The 18,809-nt window shown below is 45.3% G+C and overlaps 2 protein-coding genes across 3 annotated transcripts in view; both read left to right on the forward strand.

Moving 5' to 3' along the window:
- The window catches only part of LOC131923443 (UDP-glucuronosyltransferase 1-6), a 68,808-nt gene that overhangs the window by 18,466 nt on the left and 31,533 nt on the right, over positions 1 to 18,809 (forward strand). The gene's annotated exons all lie outside the window — the stretch shown is intronic.
- On the forward strand, positions 9,230 to 10,150 carry LOC131923573 (UDP-glucuronosyltransferase 1A5-like). The gene has a single exon (XM_059278705.1). It carries the CDS (start codon positions 9,230 to 9,232, stop codon positions 10,148 to 10,150), a length of 921 nt encoding a protein of 306 aa, XP_059134688.1.

Raw genomic sequence — 18,809 nt, forward strand, 5'->3', positions numbered from 1 at the left:
GAACGCTATCTCAGAGTTTTTGCTTTCTTCCATAATGGCTCAACAGTCACCATGTTTTCAGCTGCTTCTTGGCCATTTCCATGCCTTGTTTTGGAGGAGGGGACATCAAGGCCATTGCACATCTCTAAATGTTTCTGCAGTTGTGGTTGAGTTGTAATGTGTACATCCTACGTGTTAACCTCTTACCAGATTATTTTCCTTCGTAGTTTCCTTTTTTATGTGTGTATGCGTGTAAGAGATGTGTATGTGTGTACATGTGGTTCTGTGTATGTGGGTGTAAGCCCAATGGTGCCCATGTGGAGGTCAGAGTGTATGTGGGTGTAGGCCCAATGGTGCTCATGTGGAGGTCAGAGGTCATCCTTTCCACTTTGTTCCAGCAGGATCTCCTGTTGGTCACTGCTGCAGATGCCAGGCTAGATGACCCACAAGCCCTTTGGATTCTTTTGTCTCTGCCCCCCATCTCCCTGTAGGTGTGTCCGGGTTCCAGATGCATGCGTCCACATCTGGTTTGTATGTGGCTTCTAGGGATCTGAACTCCAGTCCTCAGGCTTGCTCCTGTAAGCACTCTACCTCATGAGCCATTCCCCTAGTTTCCTTTTACAGCCCCAATGCTGCCATCTTAACAACATCAAAGGTTCTGTTTCGTGAATGTGGGGTGTTCTTCGGCATGTTTGGGTCCTCCTGAACAGTTTTCAACACTCTTTCATACTTCTCATTTAAGGCTCACGCTTTAATCTGTGACAGAAATATTTTATTTATGAGCATTTGTGCATGCGTCTGTGTGGAGGTGTATGTATGTGTGGGTGGGTGCCAGCAGAAGCCAGAAGAGGGTGTAAGATGCCCTGGAGCCGAAGTAACAGTCAATTCTGAGCTGCCTGACAGAGTTACCAGGTACGAAAGTCTGGTCCTCTGAAGAGCAGCAAGTGCCCTTAAGCCATCTCTCTAGCCCCTGCAATTTTAGTTCTTGGTGTAATTTTAAATGAGATTGTTTCATTTTAATTTTGAAATGCATATTACTAGTGTATAGAAATATAATCAATTGTTGGATATTGGTTATGTACCCTGTAACTTTGCTGGATTTATTCATTGCCAAAGTTTGTAGTGGATTTCTTAGGATTTTCTGAATAGAAGATCATGTCAGTTACAAGTAGAGATCTGTATTTCTTCCTTTCCAGCCCAGGAGGATATTTATTTATTTATTTGTCTGTCTATCTATCTATCTATCTATCTATCTATCTATCTATCTATCTATCTATCTACCTGTTTTTGCTGCTTGATTGCCTAGTTAGAGTGTATGAGGAAGGAAGACATCCTTTCTTTGTTCCCAGTCTTGGAGGAAAAGCATTTCATACTTTACCCTTACATGTTATAACTAGAGATTTTAGGTAGATTCTTGGATTAAAACATTGAGACAATTTCCAATTGTCACTAATTTGTTTTGTAATTCTTACCATACAGGGACTGCTGGTTTTGTCAAATGCATTTCTTGTGTCTGTTAAGATCAAAATGCAGCTTCTTTGTTCTGTGACAAAAGTGTCATACGGCAGTTGATCTTAAGCCAACTACGTCTTTTGGGGACAACGCTACTTACCCTATTGTAAATTTTCCTGTGCACTGCTAGATCCAGCTTGACATTATTTTGCTGAGAGTTTAAGTGCATATATTCAGGAAAGACATTGGAAGGTTCATACATTTTTAAAAGTAATTATATAGTGTAGCGTATGGGTGCACACACTATGGGCGTGCATGTGGACATCAGCGGACAACTTGCCGGAATTAATTCTGTCCCCATGTGTGTTCTGGGGTTGACCTCCAGTAGTCAGGCTTGATGGAAAGCACTCGTTTGCTGAGTTTTACCTCAATAAAACGATTTGATCTTTGTGAGATAGAGGCTAACTCTGGCCTTGTAGGATGGATTGGAAACGTTCTCTCCTCCCCCACTGCTGTGAAGAACTGGAGCTGATTGTGTACATGTAAGATTTCTGATTTCCACGTGAAGCCACTTGGCCCTAGACCTCCTTTGTGGGAAGTTTTAAAAATGACTAACTCCACTTTGTGGTTGTTTCCTGCTGCCCTGAGGAACATGCTGCCATGTGTTCATGTGCCAAACAGTGGCGCTTCACTGTGATTGTCTCATACACATGTATCTTGGACTTTGCTCATATTGACTGCCAACCCTCTGGATCCTCTGTTGTCATGGCCCCTCCCCCACCTCCCACAAACAATTGTGGTTGCTTTGTTCTAATACCTCATTTTGGTTTTCCGCAGGCTATACACTTTCCATTTTCCTAGGTAAATGCTTATAGGTGGGATTGCTGAATCCCATGTTTCCCCAATAAATTACCAAGCTGCTTTCCAAAGCAGTTGCCCTATTTTGTAGACCTCACAGTATTTTATTTGAGTTTGGATTACTCTATGTTATTGCAAACGTGTGCTATTAGCAGACTTTTCTAGTGTGCTAGAAATTCATCTCAGTGACTGTTTGTGTTTGCCTCTTCTTCCTGACTGGCAAGAACATGTGCCCTGCATAGCTCTTTCTGTGCTCCTGAGTACATTTCCGGGTGGCTGTCTTATCAGACCTTCTATTCACTTTTATTGTTTTACTTATTTTTAAGTTGTGACGTCTCTTTGTACATTCTAACTAGTATCTTTGTCAGATACATGTTGCCATTTTCTTAATTGCCTTTTTCATTTTTAGAAATGAATATTTTCAAAGAGAAAATATTTCAGTGTGTGTGTGTGTGTGTGTGTGTGTGTGTGTGTGTGTAAGAGAGACAGAGACAGAGACAGAGACAGAGAGACTGTGGCATGGGTGCCCCCGGAGGCCAGAGGAGGGCATTGCATCCCCTGGAGTTGGAGTAAGGCTGGCTGTGAACCACCTGATGAAGGGTCTGGAAACACAACCCAGTCTTCTACAAGAACAGCAAATGCTGACCCATCTGTACAACCCCAACTTAGCTAATTTTTAACTTTTTTTTTTAACCTTTAGTGTCCCAGGAGATATTAAAAGGTGTAAATATTTGTTCCTGTTCTCTTCTACCTGGTTAATATATGACTAAAGTACCGCTGAGGTAATTTAGTGAAGAAGCCTCTGTAACGGAATAGGTACCCTCGCAGAGCAGGTCTGTTCCCACCCCTCTCCATGGCCATCTGAAAGGTGCTTGCTAGGCATAGTTCAGGGGCTGGGATGCTTCGCCCACAGTAGAGAAGCTCTTTCTAGAGTGCCGTGTCTTCAAGGCTCCCAGGGCCTGGGCCTCCCCATCACAGGCAGTTCTGGATGATCCTGTAGACGGGCCTTCTCTACGCTGCTCTTGCGCGCCCCCTGGTGGATGTCTCCATTCCTGCTTTCACATGGGTCTGTTCCTGGGATGAGGCTGCTTTTAACTCACTCTCGCCTCTGCACAACCCTGGGTTCAGGCTGACCGGACTAGAACCTCCTCCACTCCTTTAAGAATACAGCATGGCTGTGCCACACCTCCTTCTGTAATCTTCTCCATGCTGGGGATGAAACTCAGACCCTGGTGTAACATACAAGGCTTCGTTACCGGTTGAATTGGGATTGCAATGGAAGGGAGGAAGGAAGGAAGGAAGGGAGGGAGGGAGGGAGGGAGGGAGGGAGGGAGGGAGGGAGGGAGGGGTTGAAGACTATGCCTCAGGACCTTAAAATGTTACTCATTTAGACAAATTACCTCATGGCACTTAGTCATATATTAACCAGATAGAAGGAAACAGAAACAAATCTTTACACCTTTAAACACCTCCTAAGACACAAAAGGTTAAAAATACAGTTAAAAATGAGTTGAGGTCCGAGACCCTTGGCTCTGAAGACTTGGATGTTCTTTGGACCACTTCCCCCGTAGCTGGCTCCTTTCTCTGACACCTCATAGCCGGTTGTCTCCAGTCTCAGGGATACCCTGTCCTGCTGTCCCCACTCACCACCCCCTTCTTTTTCTCGCCTTCTGGATGCTCCTGAACTGTTTAGCTCCTTTGTTTTTAGCCATCGACAGCACAGGTCTGCAAGCGCTCAACTACCGCGGCCTCTGTGGCTTCCTCCATGTTACTCACTCAGCCCTCACTGCTTGTGGGGCCAGAAAGGACCACACAAGAACAGCTGTTCACAGGAGGGTGTCCCCGAGTCAGCTCCCCAAGGGAGCCTGAGCAGCCCAAGGAAAGGTGTTTGAACCAACCCTAGACTGCCTTGCCTCATCCGCTATTTGAACAGAGCAATCACAGTGTTGCCTCCTTAGCACCAATCACAGCAGCTCCTCTGCCAGGCCAAGGGAAGCACTAGCCAAGGGGCGTGGGTTGAGCCACTGCTTGGGGATCTGACGTTCACTAACCCTCGTGGAAGCAAATCCTCTGGTACAAACCACCCTGGACAGGCCTGGTGGAAGCTTTGTCTTCAGGAGACAAAGGCAATCAGCTGCAGTCTTTGTATGTGGTGTCTCAGGGCGTCCACGGAGTGTTGATCTGGCTGGCACTGGTTTAGGCCTAGTCTGCCTGGCTGTTAGACAACAGACATTTTACTCAAGATTGGCAGGTCACCATGGAGACACATCAGCTGCTAAGGAGGGCATCAGTTTGCCTTACCCCCGGCACACACTTGTTTTCTGAAAACGATATATCAGAGAACATTTTAGCATTAGTTTACCATTAAAACGATAGTGACTTTTAATGGTACCCCAGACAAGGTGGGTTCCCCCTAATCTATCTAAGGCCAATACCACAGGCTGAAAAGGCAGGGCCACGGTGCTTCTTTGGACACTTCAGAAGGAGTGTGGCCCTGCCCACACCTGAGTTGGACTGAAGGCCTCTAGAAAGGTGAGAGGCCAAACACACACTCCAGGCCTCCACATTCCGGGTTCTTCAGTTCTGCAGCCCTAGGGAAAACGTCTCTCAAATTTCAGCCTTCTCTTATTTTTTGCTTGTGAGCCTAGGAAAGGCACAAAGCTACAGAGAAACCCTGTCTTGAAAAAACAAAACAAACAAACAAAAAAAATTCAGCCTTCTATGGATGCTCTGGCCATCTCCCAAACTCCTGGCATCTCTGCACTTCAGTTGTGGTGACTGTCAAAGTACTGAACTGTAGTTACACACACGTGTGAACCATCATGTGGGTTCTGGGAATTGCACTTGGGTCCTCTGGCAAAACGTTCAGTGCTCTTGACCACTGAGCCATCCCTCCCTCCCATCTTCAACTTTTTCAAAGGAAAAACTCCTTCTCCAATGCCCTAGTGCCATTTCTTTTGCTGAGATAACGTGTCCCTGCCTCCCTCCACAAAAAAGCAACTTAAGGGAGAAAGAGTTTAACTAACAAATCCCAAGTCACAGTCCATCATAACAGGGAAGTCAAAGGTGGTGTGAATTTGAAACAGCTAGTCATGTGACATCCACAGTCAAAAGCAGATGAGTTCACGCATGCTGCTTGCTTCCTTGCTTGTACTCAGCTGGATCTCTCTCTCCACTGTTGTACAGCTCAGGTTACTCTGCCTAGGGAATAGTGCTACCCACAGTGGGCCGAGTCCTCCAAAATCAGTTAACTCAAGAGAATTCCCACACACACGCCCACAGGCAACCCAAAATAGATAATCCCCACTTAAGACTCTCTTCCTTGGTGATTCTAGGTGGTGATGTTTTGTTTGTTCTCTAACAAATAAAGCTTGCCTGAAGATCAGAGGGCAGAGCTAGCCACTAGTTAGCCATAGAGACCAGGCAGTGGTGGCACACACCTTTAATCCCAGCACTTGGGAATCTCATGCCTTTGATTCCAGTACTTGGGAGGCACATACCTTTAATCCCAGCACTAGGGAGGAGGAAACAGGAAGTGATATGGCTGGGAGAAGAGGGGAATATAAGGTGGGTGGAGTCAGAGCTCAGCCCCTTTCATGCTGAGGAGTTGTCGAGGTAAGAAGTGGCTGTGGCTTGCTCCCTTGTCTCTCTGATCTTTTAGCATTTACCCCGATATCTGACTCCAAGTTTTTATTATTAACACCAATTAGAATTTGCACTACAATTCTAGGTTATGTTGGCAGTTGAAGCTGACCACCACATCCGGCAAACCACTCAGTGACTATTACTGTGAGACCTCCTTGTCCAAAGTGTTGATGCTTTAAAAGCTCTGGTATTTGGTCTTATGCTGGCATTTCTCATTCAGTTAGCATGTAGGAAGCAGGTGCCCAGATACCTCAGAGACCGTTGGATGTAGTTTGACAGATCTCATGTGCCCTGTGTCAAAACCAAATCTTACGGACCTCTCCCATGTTGTGTGCATGTCCCAGCCTGCAGGTCTGACTGTAAGAGCACTAATAGTTTTCCAAGACAATTCCAACACTGTAGTTTGTGACGCTATGTTTAGGCCCTGTCGGCTTCTCTGCAGAAAATTAAGAGCTTGCTTCATGTTTAGCTCATTTCAATTGCTTCCTTTCATATCTTATATGATCTTCATCTATGAATATGGGGTGAGACAGCTCGTGGTGACCATCCCATGTCACCTGGACTTCCAAAGGTCTTTATGTGAGGCATAAATTGTACTGCAAGAATGGACTTTCCCAGATGTGTATAGTTACCTCATCCTGTCACACAGCTGAAAGCTGGCTTTTGTCAAGTTCCTTCTTTTCTGCCCCCTGCATGGCAATGGGCTGGTTTGTGTGGACTTAGGGAAAAGGTTTTTCCCATTTCCAAAGTCTGCCACTGTTGTAGGATCAAGTTATGGCTGAGTGGACTAACTAACATGTTACTAACCAACTGTGGAAACCCCAAGCATTGGCTTAACTATTTTGCTCTCAGCCTTCAGAAAGAGCACAGTCCCTGTCTGGGAAGTGGAAGTGAATGCACAACAGACCCACCTAGGGATGTGGGGGATCACCAACACTGTCCTGGGCTGACAAGGGCCCAAGAGAAACAGGTTAAAGCAGGAAAGGATTGTTTTCCCTCGTGGTTTGAGAAGCATCAGTTCTAGCAGGCTGGTTCCGTGTTTTCTAGGCCTTTGGCAAGGCAGAAACATCATGGCAGAGAGGCTCTCGTAGTGGATGTTCACATCACGATAGCCGGGACACAGAGTGGGATGGTGAGAGGAGAGGTTCAGAGAGAAGAGACAACATTTAAAGGCGTACATCCCGTGACCTACATCCACATCTCTACCCTGCTTCCTTAAAGGACAGTCAAGTATAAATTTACCCATGGATTAATCCATAGAGAGAGTCAGCAGCCTCTTCATTCACTGACTCAATAGTGCCACCAGGTGGGGGCCGAGCTTTCAACAATGGGACATTTCAAATCAAACTCTGGGATTACATCCAGTGATCACCCTGGGGTCCAAGGCATCAGGCATTATTCAGAGCTCAGCGGCAGCTTGTTAGACGTGCCTAATAGGGGTGGAAGCAATGAAATGAAATGGGTTTCCCACAGCCTTTCTCAGGAGTTGGAAGAAAAGAGGTGAGCGGGGGTATCTTTAGGAAGAGCAGTGGCTCATGGGAATTGTTCTAGGAAGGAAGTGAGAAGATCAGATTCTTTGAAGAAGAGGTGACGAAAGAGGGCAGTGGTGAAGCACAGGGTGGATTTATTCTGCAGTGACTAACTTCAGGGCAGTGCCGTGCTGTCCAGTGCCAGCCCACTTTCCCAGGTGGCCTGGTGCTAAGATGGTAAAGATGAACAAACTATGTAGGAGGCATATGACCCGATGAGGAAGGCTCCCCACCGAGGGCTTCTGGAGAGATGGCCCCAGGACTCCATGTGCCCATGTGAGGACTCACAAGGCCTCTTTTCTTGCTGTGTGCCCTGCCCTGGGCTGAAGATGCAAAGATGCCAATGTTTTCCACCAAGGGCAGCCACTGGCTGAGCGTTAGGAGATGCAAGGGAGTCACCAGGCTGTGGTCCTGGCTCCAGAGGTAAATTCACACTTCAGAGGAAAGGGTTTTTTCCACCCTGGAAGCCTATACCATTTCCTACACCAAGGAAGAAGACAAGCACAGTTGCATGGTGGTTTTCAAAAATTCTTTAGTCTGAAACACCCGAGAACACTTCTAAAGGTCTGGCATATTTGAAAAAAGTTATCTGCCTTCCATATGAAGTCTTGCCTGAGTCTACAGGACATGCCTCTGACGAGGCATTAAACTCTAGTTCCTTCAATGTGGTTTTGAGAGTTCCTATTTATCCCTGGGATGAGGTCCTGGTGATGTACACATCCCAGCAAGAAGTCACTATGTCAGGTCTCTGTGGGTGCCTTCGCCCAGCTTATGGTTCAGGCAGTGGCCATTCTTTAAGAACTTTGTTCTAATTTCTTCCGTTTCTAATCTTTCCAAAGATCTCTCCTTTTCTTCTAACAGTCTTTGGTGAGTTAAAGTATTGAGGTGTAGCTGCATACTGGAGGTTTGCAATTTCCACTGGGAAGACTCAGAGGCCAGAAGACTCAGGATAAATACGGAAGCCTGTGACCCCCAGCATCCGGGAGACTAGAACTTTAGACTGAGCCATATCCCAGGCTAATGCAAAGTGAGGAGCTTATGGGAAACAGAGCTTGTTAAGCCCACTTTACGCCATTGCCTAGGTTGGACTGGCCTAGGTTTTAGTGACTTGTATCCACGAGTGCACACAAAATTTCCAGAAGACCTTGCTTTACAGTCATCTAATTTTGAGTTTGAAATATCTTCCTTTATTCCCACACTTGACAACAACCAGCAGCTTCAAAAACTGTTCCCTGCTCATTACAGAGATACCTAGGTAAACGGACCTCACCAGAGAGCCACAAATCCTTTTTGTGGGGCAAGCTGATTTAGTGATGGTCCTTATAGTGTACTGAGTGCTCCTCGTGGAGGGGAAGCGATACTTTAGAGAGTTACCTAACAGGGTTACAGTCTGAAATGCTACATTATAGATCAGAGCTCAGGGCCAGCCTGTTAGAACATGGCCAGCAGAGAATGAGGTGACAAAATGAAATGGGTATACACAGCCTTGCTGTTTTTTAATTGAGGGAAAAACAAGATACGAACTAGCATGTCCCCTAAAGAGAGAGGAGTGTCTTGTCATGGTTTTTAAGAAAGAAATAAGAAGATCAATATTGTGTTGGTTGGAAGTAGGGTTGGGCAGGAGCCAAGGATAGATTTATTCTTCAATAATTAACATTTGGGGGCCTGTGCCAATGACACGTCCAGGTTGGACTGGAGATAAGACGAAGTAACAAAAGCAAGAGGCATAGCCTGATGAGGAAGATCAGCTCTGAGTTTCCACAGAGATGGCTACGGGTTTCCATGTGCCCTTGCAAGGATTGCTGGGGCTGCTCCTCCTCTGTGCCCTGCCCCAGACTGAAGGTGGGAAGGTGCTGGTGTTTCCCATGGAGGGCAGCCACTGGCTGAGCATGAGGGATGTCACCAAGGAGCTCCATGCCCGAGGCCACCAGATTGTGGTTGTGGCTCCAGACGTGACTCTTCACATCAAAGGCGAGGACTTCTTCACCCTCAAAACTTATGCCTTTCCGTACACTAACCAAGGATATAAGCAACAAATGATAAAAACCATTAACCTGGTCTTTGAAACAGGAAACTCTGTGAAGACATTCTTTAAAACATCTGAGGCTTTGAAAAAAATATCAGCAACTCTCTTAACATCTTGCAAGAATCTACTGCACAATGAGACCCTGATCCGGCACCTGAATTCCAGCTCCTTTGACATGGTCTTAACGGACCCGGTTTTCCCCTGTGGGGCAGTGCTGGCCAAGTACCTACAGATTCCTGCTGTGTTTTTTCTGCGGTATATCCCCTGTGACATAGACTATGAGGCCACACAATGTCCAAACCCTCCCTCATATATTCCAAGTCTATTTACAAGACTTTCTGACCACATGAACTTCCTACAAAGGACCAAAAATATGCTGTACCCTCTCACCTTGAAGTACCTGTGTCGTGTATCTTTCACTCCCTATGAAAGGCTTGCCTCTGAGCTTTTGCAGAGAGAGGTGTCCTTGGTGGAGGTTCTCAGCCATGCATCTGTGTGGCTGTTCCGGGGGGACTTTGTGTTCGACTACCCCAGGCCCATCATGCCTAACATGGTCTTCATTGGGGGCATAAACTGTGCCAACAGGAAGCCACTCCATCAGGTCTGTATTGAAGCCTTTAACCAATCAATATTCTATGCAGAATATATTTTCTCATGCTGACTTTCCTACTGGTCTTTTAAAGGATTCTGCCCCTTTACTGATAGCCTTTCTTGGCATAAACTATTAGAATCAGGCTTTTCTGTTTTTATTTTATGTCTGTGGGTTTTTGCCTGGGTGTCTGTTTGTGTACCACATGCAGACAGTGACTATGGAAGCCAGAAGAGATCACTGAATCCCCTGGAAGTGGAATTACAGATGGTTGTGTGAGCCACCCTGTGGGTGCTGAGAATCGAACTCAGTGCCTCTGGAAGAGAAGCCATCTCTCCAGCCCCAGAGCCTCCTATTTTTCAGTGGCCACTGGGGGGACTAGTGCCTGAGGGTCTCTGATAGACTGAAGAGTGGTGGTGGGTCTCTACTGAGACTGTCCATGTGTCTGTGTACTGTTTTCCTGAGGGTGAGTTCCTGGATCTGGGCGGGAGCAGAGACACTGAGCTGTGACCTGACCTATCACAAGGAGTGCTACTGCCTAGGGGGATAAAGGAATTTCACAGTGCAGTTGTTGGGTCCATATGCATAGTAGGTCTAACCTTTTCCTGGTGTCACCTTCAATGTCTTCCCTCAGTATTGAAAGTCTTCATTATAGAGTTCTTCCACAGTGTCGGTTAGCTGGGCATTTCTATTTTGAGGCAATTGTTAATGGGGTTTGTTCTTGGTTATTTTCACCATGTTTGCCGTTGGTGATTAGGAAGACAACTGTTGATTTCCTATTCTACCACTTTGAAGAGAGTGTTTCTCATCTCTTAGAAGTGCAGGTGGGTCTTTAGGGCTGCTCTATGTACAGCTATATCCTGTGCAAATGAGGACACATGGACGTCTTCTTCTCCTCTTCGTGTCCTTCTAGTTGTCTCCTTGTCTTGCGCTAACAAGACCCTGGTGCTGGATTCAGAACAGAATGGACACCTTGTTTAGATCCTGATTTTAGTGGAAGTGCTTCTCCCCATTTCCTATATGTTGGCTCTAATTTCGCGGTACATAGCTTTTGCTATGTTGAGATATGTTCTTTTGATTTGTAGAGGCCACAGGGCTTTTTGTATTAATGGATCCTGGGTTTTGCCAAAAGCCTTTTCTGTATCTGTTTGGATGACCTGTGATCTCGGTCCTTCTGTCCACTTTAGTGATTTTCTACACTTATTGATTTGTGTGTGTTAAATCAATATTACCTTTCATGTATAAAGCCAACTTGATCATGATTGAGCTTTCTGATGTCTTCTTAAATTTAGTTGGCAAGTATTTGATTGAGAAATTCTTCATCTATTTTCATCAGAGAGATTGTTTTGTGGTTTGTCTTATTTTCTTATATATTTATGTGGTTTGTGAATTAAAGTAATGCTGGCTTCATAAAGAGTTTGATCATGTTCTTTCCTGACTTCTTTGGAGTCCTTTGAGAAGCATGATGTTAGTTCTTTGAAAGTCTGGTAAAATTAAGCAGTACTTCATGTGGACCTGGGAGGTGTTGGTTTTGGAGGTTTTAAGTTACTGCTTTGATTTCCTATTTCACACTTCAAAAGAGACCCAGATGCACTTTCTCAGGGTCCTAGTTTGTGCCAGTGTGTTCAGGTCCTTTTACCAAAGAAAGGTTGTGTTTTTAGCTCGATTTCATTTCCAATTCAGTTTAGTGTCTTATGCAATTTCTTAAACTATCCCAAGGTAAGCATGCCAAAAATCCTCTTAGTGTGGGGCTGGACTGAGTTAACAGCATGGACTTCTCAGACGAGTGTGGACCACCTCATCCAGTCAGCTTCTCCTCTGGTCTGTGTCCCTGTGTGATAATGGGGAGGCATGTGCACTTAAGTGAGGTGTCCTTTCCCTCATCAGCCAACAACACTGTTTTAGAACCAAGCTGGTCTGAATGGCATGCTAAGAAGCCACTAACCACCATGGAACCTTGAGGCCCTCAATTGAGTATGTTGCCCTCTGCCTTCACAAGGAGCATGGTCCTGGAACCAGTTTCTGATCTAAAAAAATGTAAAGAGAAAAAAGCAAACCAACTTAAACTACTACAGTTGAGATAATAGGAGTCTACTGACACCCCCTTTCATAGTTCCCTAAATTTTAAATCTGGACTGACATTTTAACGAATTATCGAATGGCCCCTCATTATTTATGTGTAATTGAAAGCCATCATTTTAAATTTGTTTTGTTTTTTCACTTATTAAGTTAAAATATAATCACGTTCCCTTTCCTTACTCCAACCCTTCCCATGCCCACTCCCTCACTTGCTCTCAAGTTCCTGACCTCCTTTTCTTTAACTGTTTATGTATTACACACGTACACTACACATTGGGGAGACTATCTGGCATTTGTCTTTGTGAACCTGGGATACCTCAGTGTATTTTCTAGTTCCATCTATTTACCTGCAAATTCCACAGGTGTGTGTGTGTGTGTGTGTGTGTGTGTGTGTGTGTGTGTGTGTGTGTATGTATGTATGTATGTGTAAATCTCTAAGTACAACTTACTGAGTCCATTCAGTGTTGCATGTACATGGCTCCAGGGCTGACAGTTTGGTATTGGATGACCAACTTGGGACTCCAAATTTGGGGAAGACTGCTTCTCCCGCTCCCAGCACCCTTCAGCTGCCTGTAGTTCCTTGTGTAAGGGTGGGGCTCCTTGAGATTCCGCTTCCATGTTAGCCTGTGCCAGTGTTAACACGTTAGCGTCCTTACTCAGGTCTTGTTTAGGTGGCCACATTGTTGAATAAAGCTTTCCTGTTACGTCTAGGGGACACAATTTCATGACAGATTTTTCTTTGGTCCTCTGGCTCTTCAATCTGTCTGTCCCCTCTTCTGGTACGTTCCCTGAGACTTATGTGCAGCAGTTGTGTTGTGGATGTATCTCTCCATTACAGCTGGGCACCCCCAATCAGTTGTTGTAATCTGCGCTTTGACTTTCTATAGTAGTCTCTGTGTGTTGCAAAGAGAAGCTTCTTTGGTGCGGGCTAGGTGTCACACTTATCTGCTTACCTAGGGATGAGTATTTAGAATACAGTTAGGAACTGTGCTGGTTTAGTAAAGTAGTGGTCGTCTCTTCTCCTCTGAGGTCCGTGGCCTCATCAGCCTCATATAATTGGCTGGGTTTCCAGGACCAGGCATGATCTCCCTCCTGTTGAGTGGTCTTCAATCCAGTTAGAGAACCGTTGTTATCACCAAGATACAAGTACCACCATTGCACCTTTAGGGATGGCTTGCCAGCTGGTCATGGTTGGGGTTCATAGGCTTCACCGCTGGATGTGACTTCTGGTCGTTTCCCTTCCTTGGCAGCTTGCCTAGTACCTTCCAGAACTATAGAGTTAGTCCTTGGGGAGGGGGCTTTCAGATCATATTCAGCGTTGAGCTTCCAAGTCCTGTATCCAAACTGCATGGTGTCTTCAGCAATAGGGACCTACCTTCAATCTCTATGAGGCAACTAAGGGCAACAGCAGTAGCTTGTGTTATTTGGAAGTCTCTTGGACTCTTCCAACCAACGACTCAAAAGGCAGGTACTGGGGTTTTCATTAGATATAGTCTATGGCCCTTGGGGCATTTTTTAGCCCATGTGGCTGAGCTTCATTTAAACTATATTGTGTATGTATATACACTTAAATGTATTCTGTGTAATTTGGGGTAAGTAAAGAATACTATGACTCCTTATGGCTTTCAAACATCCTTATGTCATTTCCCCTCCTCTTCCTCTCTCCTTCTGCGTTGACCTTCACCCTCCCTAACTAAGGTCCCTCCAGTTTCCCCATGTTCCTTCTCATATCATTGGTTCCCCGCTCTTCCTCTCTCTATTGCCCCTCCCCCACCCACCTACAGGAGACCTTTGACTTTCCTGGTTTCGGTGGTTACTCCAGGATACATACCCCTCACATCTGAAGATTTGTAGCTAGGAACTACAAATGGGGAAGAATATGAGGCATTTGTCTTTGTGGACCTGGGATACCTTAGTGTAGTTTCTAGTTCCATTCATTTACCTGCAAATCTCACAATTTCATTTTTTTTACAGCTGAATAGTATTTCATAGTGTATATATGCCACATTTTCATTATCTATTTGTCTAATGATATTTGCTTTAGTGGCCAAATGACTCTTCCTCATTTATGTGCAATTGAAGGTCATATTTATTGTATTTGAGATAGAGTCTCACTGTTTAGCCCTGACTGATCTCACTAAGTAGTCCAGACTGGCAGTGATTGGCCTGCCTTTGCCTCCATAGTGCTGAGATTGAAGACATACACCCTCACACCCAGCCTTTTATTTAAACCCAAAGTGTCATTAATATTCTTTACATCCTTCTCTATGAAGTATAAAAAGGAAAGTATAGTTAAAAATGATTCAGAGAAAGCATATACCTTACCCAACATTTCTAATAAAATGTGAAACGGAAGACTGACATTCTTCTGGCAAACACCTTTCCTAATGCCAGGAGCATATGAGCAACCAGGATCTCTCAACATCTTTAAAGACATAAAATTAAGAATATTATCGCAAATATCTGCTGTGTGCCTCTTCATGTCATGCTTCATAGATTTATGTCTCTGACTCAGCTGAGCCACACAACACTCATGGCCTCGTTCACAGGTAAAGTATTCTTCGGATGCAGCATTTGAATGATTCTGTGTGCTTTTGAAAGCGAATGAATGCCAGAACCTCACAGTGAGGAGAGGTACCAACACTGTCCTGGGATGGCTTCCCACAGCTGTCTACTGCAGTTTTAGGTGGAGCAGGGGTGAACATTGAATCTGGGCAGAAGTGCCACTAAATAAGTGCTGTAGTGGGATTCTGAGATGGCCCCAGGACCCCATTGGGGGAGCTCATAGAGCTGATGTTTCTGCTCTGTGCTCTGCCCTGAGCTGAGGGTGGGAAGGTGGTGGCATTTCCCATGGAAGGCAGCCACTGGCTGAGTATGACCACCATCATGAAGGAGCTCCATGCCTGAGGCCACCAGACTTTGGTCCTGGCTCCAGATGTGTCTGTGTGCATCAAAAAAGAAAATCTATGCTGTTCCACTTAGCAAAGAGGAATACAGGCACAACTTACTGGGCCACCTTCCAAAGTTCTTTGAAATAAGACATGACCTGGAGATATTTCTTAAAGTTATGGCATACATGAAAAATATATCAACATGGATTTGGGTCTACATGGGTCTACATGGGTCTACATGGGTCTACTGTGTGGGTGTACATGGTTCTACATGGGTCCTCATGGGTCTACTGTGTGGGTCTACATGGGTCTACTGTGTGGGTCTACATGGGTCTACTGTGTGGGTGTACTGCAGAATGAGGCTCTGACCCACCATCTTAATTTGAGTTCCTTCAACATGGTTTTAAGAGACCCTCTTGAGCCCTGTGGGTTGGTGGTGGCCAAGTGCTTACATGTTTCTGCTGTGTTTTTCCTGCACTACGTTCCCTGTGAACTAGACTTTAAGGCAGCCCAGGGTCCAAACCCTCCCTTGTATGTTTCTCATAAGAACTTCAGACCACAGATCTGCAGAGGGTCAAGAACATTATTCTGATTCTGTGAATATATCTATTCTGAGGCCTTGAGTTATCTTTCATATTTTTTAATACTCCCTATGTGAGCCTTGCCTCTGAGCTTTTGCAGAGAGAGGTGCCCTTGGTGGAGGTTCTCAGCCGTGCATCCATGTGGCTGTTCCAAGGGGACTTTGTGCTTGACCCCAGGCCCATCATGCCTAACATGGTCTTCATTGGGGGCATAAACTGTGCCAACAGGAAGTCACTCCATCAGGTCTGTATTCTGCCTTTGTGCCAACAATGTTTCCACAAGACTATGTTTAAAAAGACGTCGTAGTCTGAGTTGTACAGTTAAATTCTCATCTTTTCAGGGATTTCTCTCTGTGTAACTCTCCTAATTATCTTTGGTGAGTCTAATTCTTTTTGCTGTTGCTGTTTGTTTTAGTTTTTATTTTTTGTTTGTTTTGGAAGATGAGGTCTCTCTATGCAGCTCTGGCTGTCCTGGAACTCACTTTTGTAGACCAAGCTGGGCTCAAACTCACAGAGATCCTCTTACCTCTGCCTTTCAAGTGCTGAGATTAAAGGTATGCACCACCATAACTGACTTGAGTCTAATTCTTGAACTGTCCGCAGTAGGTATTCAGGATTTTAGTGGCCACTGAGAGGATTGGGAGGCAATATTAAGGGTCTCTCCTGGTTCAGAGGGGGAGTAGGACTTCATGGAGACTGTCTACTAGTTAAGGCAGAATCTTCTAGAGGGTAAGGCTTCCCGAAACATGGCAGAGGCAGAGAGGCTGAGCTGTGATCTAGCCCTTTCTTAGGTGGAAAAGGCAAAGTTAAGCATTTTGCAATGATTTACATTAGAAGGAAGTTGTGGCAATCAATGACAGGCCCTGCTGGTGGGCAGTGCTTGCGTAATAAAATGAACTTGAGGAATTTAATTGAGGAGATGCAGTCTATGGAAGATCCGCTGCCTTGGGATTCTGTGGAGATGGCCCCTTGACTCCAGGAGCCCAGGGGAGGACTCACAGAGCTGCTGTTCCTGCTGTGTGCCCTGTCTTGGGCCGTCTGGTGTTTAATGTGTACAGTCCTTTATGTACCTGGATATCCGTGCCCTGTCCTATGTGTTGTTTGCAGACTCTTGCATTTCCTCAGCTCTCCCACTCTGGTGACTGCTTCAGTTTCGTATAATCCCGTTTGTTGATTCTCGGGATTAATTCCTGGAGTCTTGGAATGTAATTGGGAAAACCACACCTACACCCATTGTTAGGTTTGGATGGGGCCGCGGTTCAAGAGGACACTGGGATTGATCACTGGGCATTAAGGAGTTTATTTGAAGAGTTGTTAATGCCATGTACTGACAGGTAAAGGGTCAGCAGCATGTCAGGGGCTCTACAGAGAGTCCAGGTCCCAGTAGCAGTGACAGGTGGCACGGCGGTGTCTCTGAAGAGAATCAGAGCCCACGTGGCAGGCAGGGGTAGAGGTGGGAATCTGTTGTTTCGGATGGAGAGGCCCTCCTGGTATCAACTAGCTCTCTGGGTGAGACACTGGCTGTAGTAAATGTGTCAGCTCAGGGCTCACAGAAAATCCCAGTGGACACCTGTCAGTGTCTGTGAGAGGAGGCCTGAGCACAGGCTGGACTCTAGTATTACATTCTTACATCTACATCTAAGAAACAGGCCTACTACAAAAATATAGCAATTTATCCTTCAACTCCAATACTTGAAGTAATTGAACAGCAATAATAGTACCACATGTGATATTAGTTATCTAATGTGCGAATGGAAATTTTAAAAGTCCAATAAGACTAGTGATTAGTATTGGGATGCTGGAGAAAGACAGAGGGAAAATAAACAGAGGAGGGGAACAGTGGGGAAGGGTGTGGGTCAGAGGCAGCTCTAACCTAAGGCAGAAGGAAAAGAGAAAGGGGTAAAGAAATACAGTCAGACACCCTGAAACAACCCCAGCTCAGGGAAGACTGAGGCAGAGGTCCTCAAAACCAAGACAGCCTTTGTTCTTTGGAGAGCCTTCACGGGAAAATTGAAAAGACTAGAACAGAAGAAAAGAAGAAGGGTGTGAAAAGCAATGTGAACAAACAGAGTAGGAAATAGGATCGTAGATGGACCTTAGGTGCTAAGTAAGGGAGGAATAAATGTAAAGGGAAGAAATAGGAAGTAGATACAGAGTCTGACTTGGCCTCTTACCTTCTGGACATCCCTTTCTAGGCTCACAGATCCAGGTCACACCCCTGGGCAGTCTTCGACAGGCCAGGTAGCAGATGCCATCCGAGTTTCTAGGTGGTCTTTCACTGGTCCATTTAAAACTGTCGGTCACACCTCTAGGCAGTCCTTTGTAAGGTTGGGCCACAGATGCCGACTCTGTGAGTGAGAGGTCGTGTGGGATTATAGATGCTGGCCCTGCCCCTGGACAGTTCTGACTGGTGTCCAGCATTCCCTTGGAATCTGTGTCTGAGTTCCACTGCAGATTCTGGCCCTGATCAGTTTTCAGCCTTGCTGAGTACTGCATGGTTCTGATTCCAAATTTAGTTCCTGATATCTTGAGGTATTTTGTGGGCTAAGTTTCAGTGTATATAGTCCTATGATACGGTCAGTGAAAGAAACAGTCCTCACCTCCATGGAATAAAAGATGTGGTTTATTCCAGAGTTAAATATGCAAGTCTGGGGATGCAGATTTGGGTCTCTTCAAATACCATGTTCTAATGAGGTAGAAATTTCATCAAATTTTTTTAAAGGAAATAAAACAAAACAAAAAGCCACAAGTCAAGACACTTTTCAAACATATTGTTGGGCACATCAGGCAGGCAGGTTATGGAAAGATTGGGAGAACTCTACTGTGGGCTTTAAACGCTATCAGACAATACTCTTAGCCTTTGGGTTGGTGTGAAACTAAAGCTTTATTAAAATATTCCAAAAGATTGATTTATCTCTTCGTTAGGATGTTAGGTTCAATGGTCACAGGGTGCTGTGGTTCGGCACAGAGCGAGGCAAACATTGGCTACTTAGAGGATGATGATTGTCTAAGATAAATTGCAGGTAGGCTTTGGGCTTATAAAATCCCCCTCTCTTCATGCCATTGAAGTGCTAATCCATCAGCTATCCTTTGAGACACAGCTTCCCCCACCCCCAGGAATTCTTATTCACACCTCTTGCTCTGGGTTCCAGAGTGTATGTTTCATGGAGGGTCTATGGT

This window comes from Peromyscus eremicus, chromosome 13 (assembly GCF_949786415.1).
Source record: "Peromyscus eremicus chromosome 13, PerEre_H2_v1, whole genome shotgun sequence".
Taxonomy (NCBI): Eukaryota; Metazoa; Chordata; class Mammalia; order Rodentia; family Cricetidae; genus Peromyscus; species Peromyscus eremicus.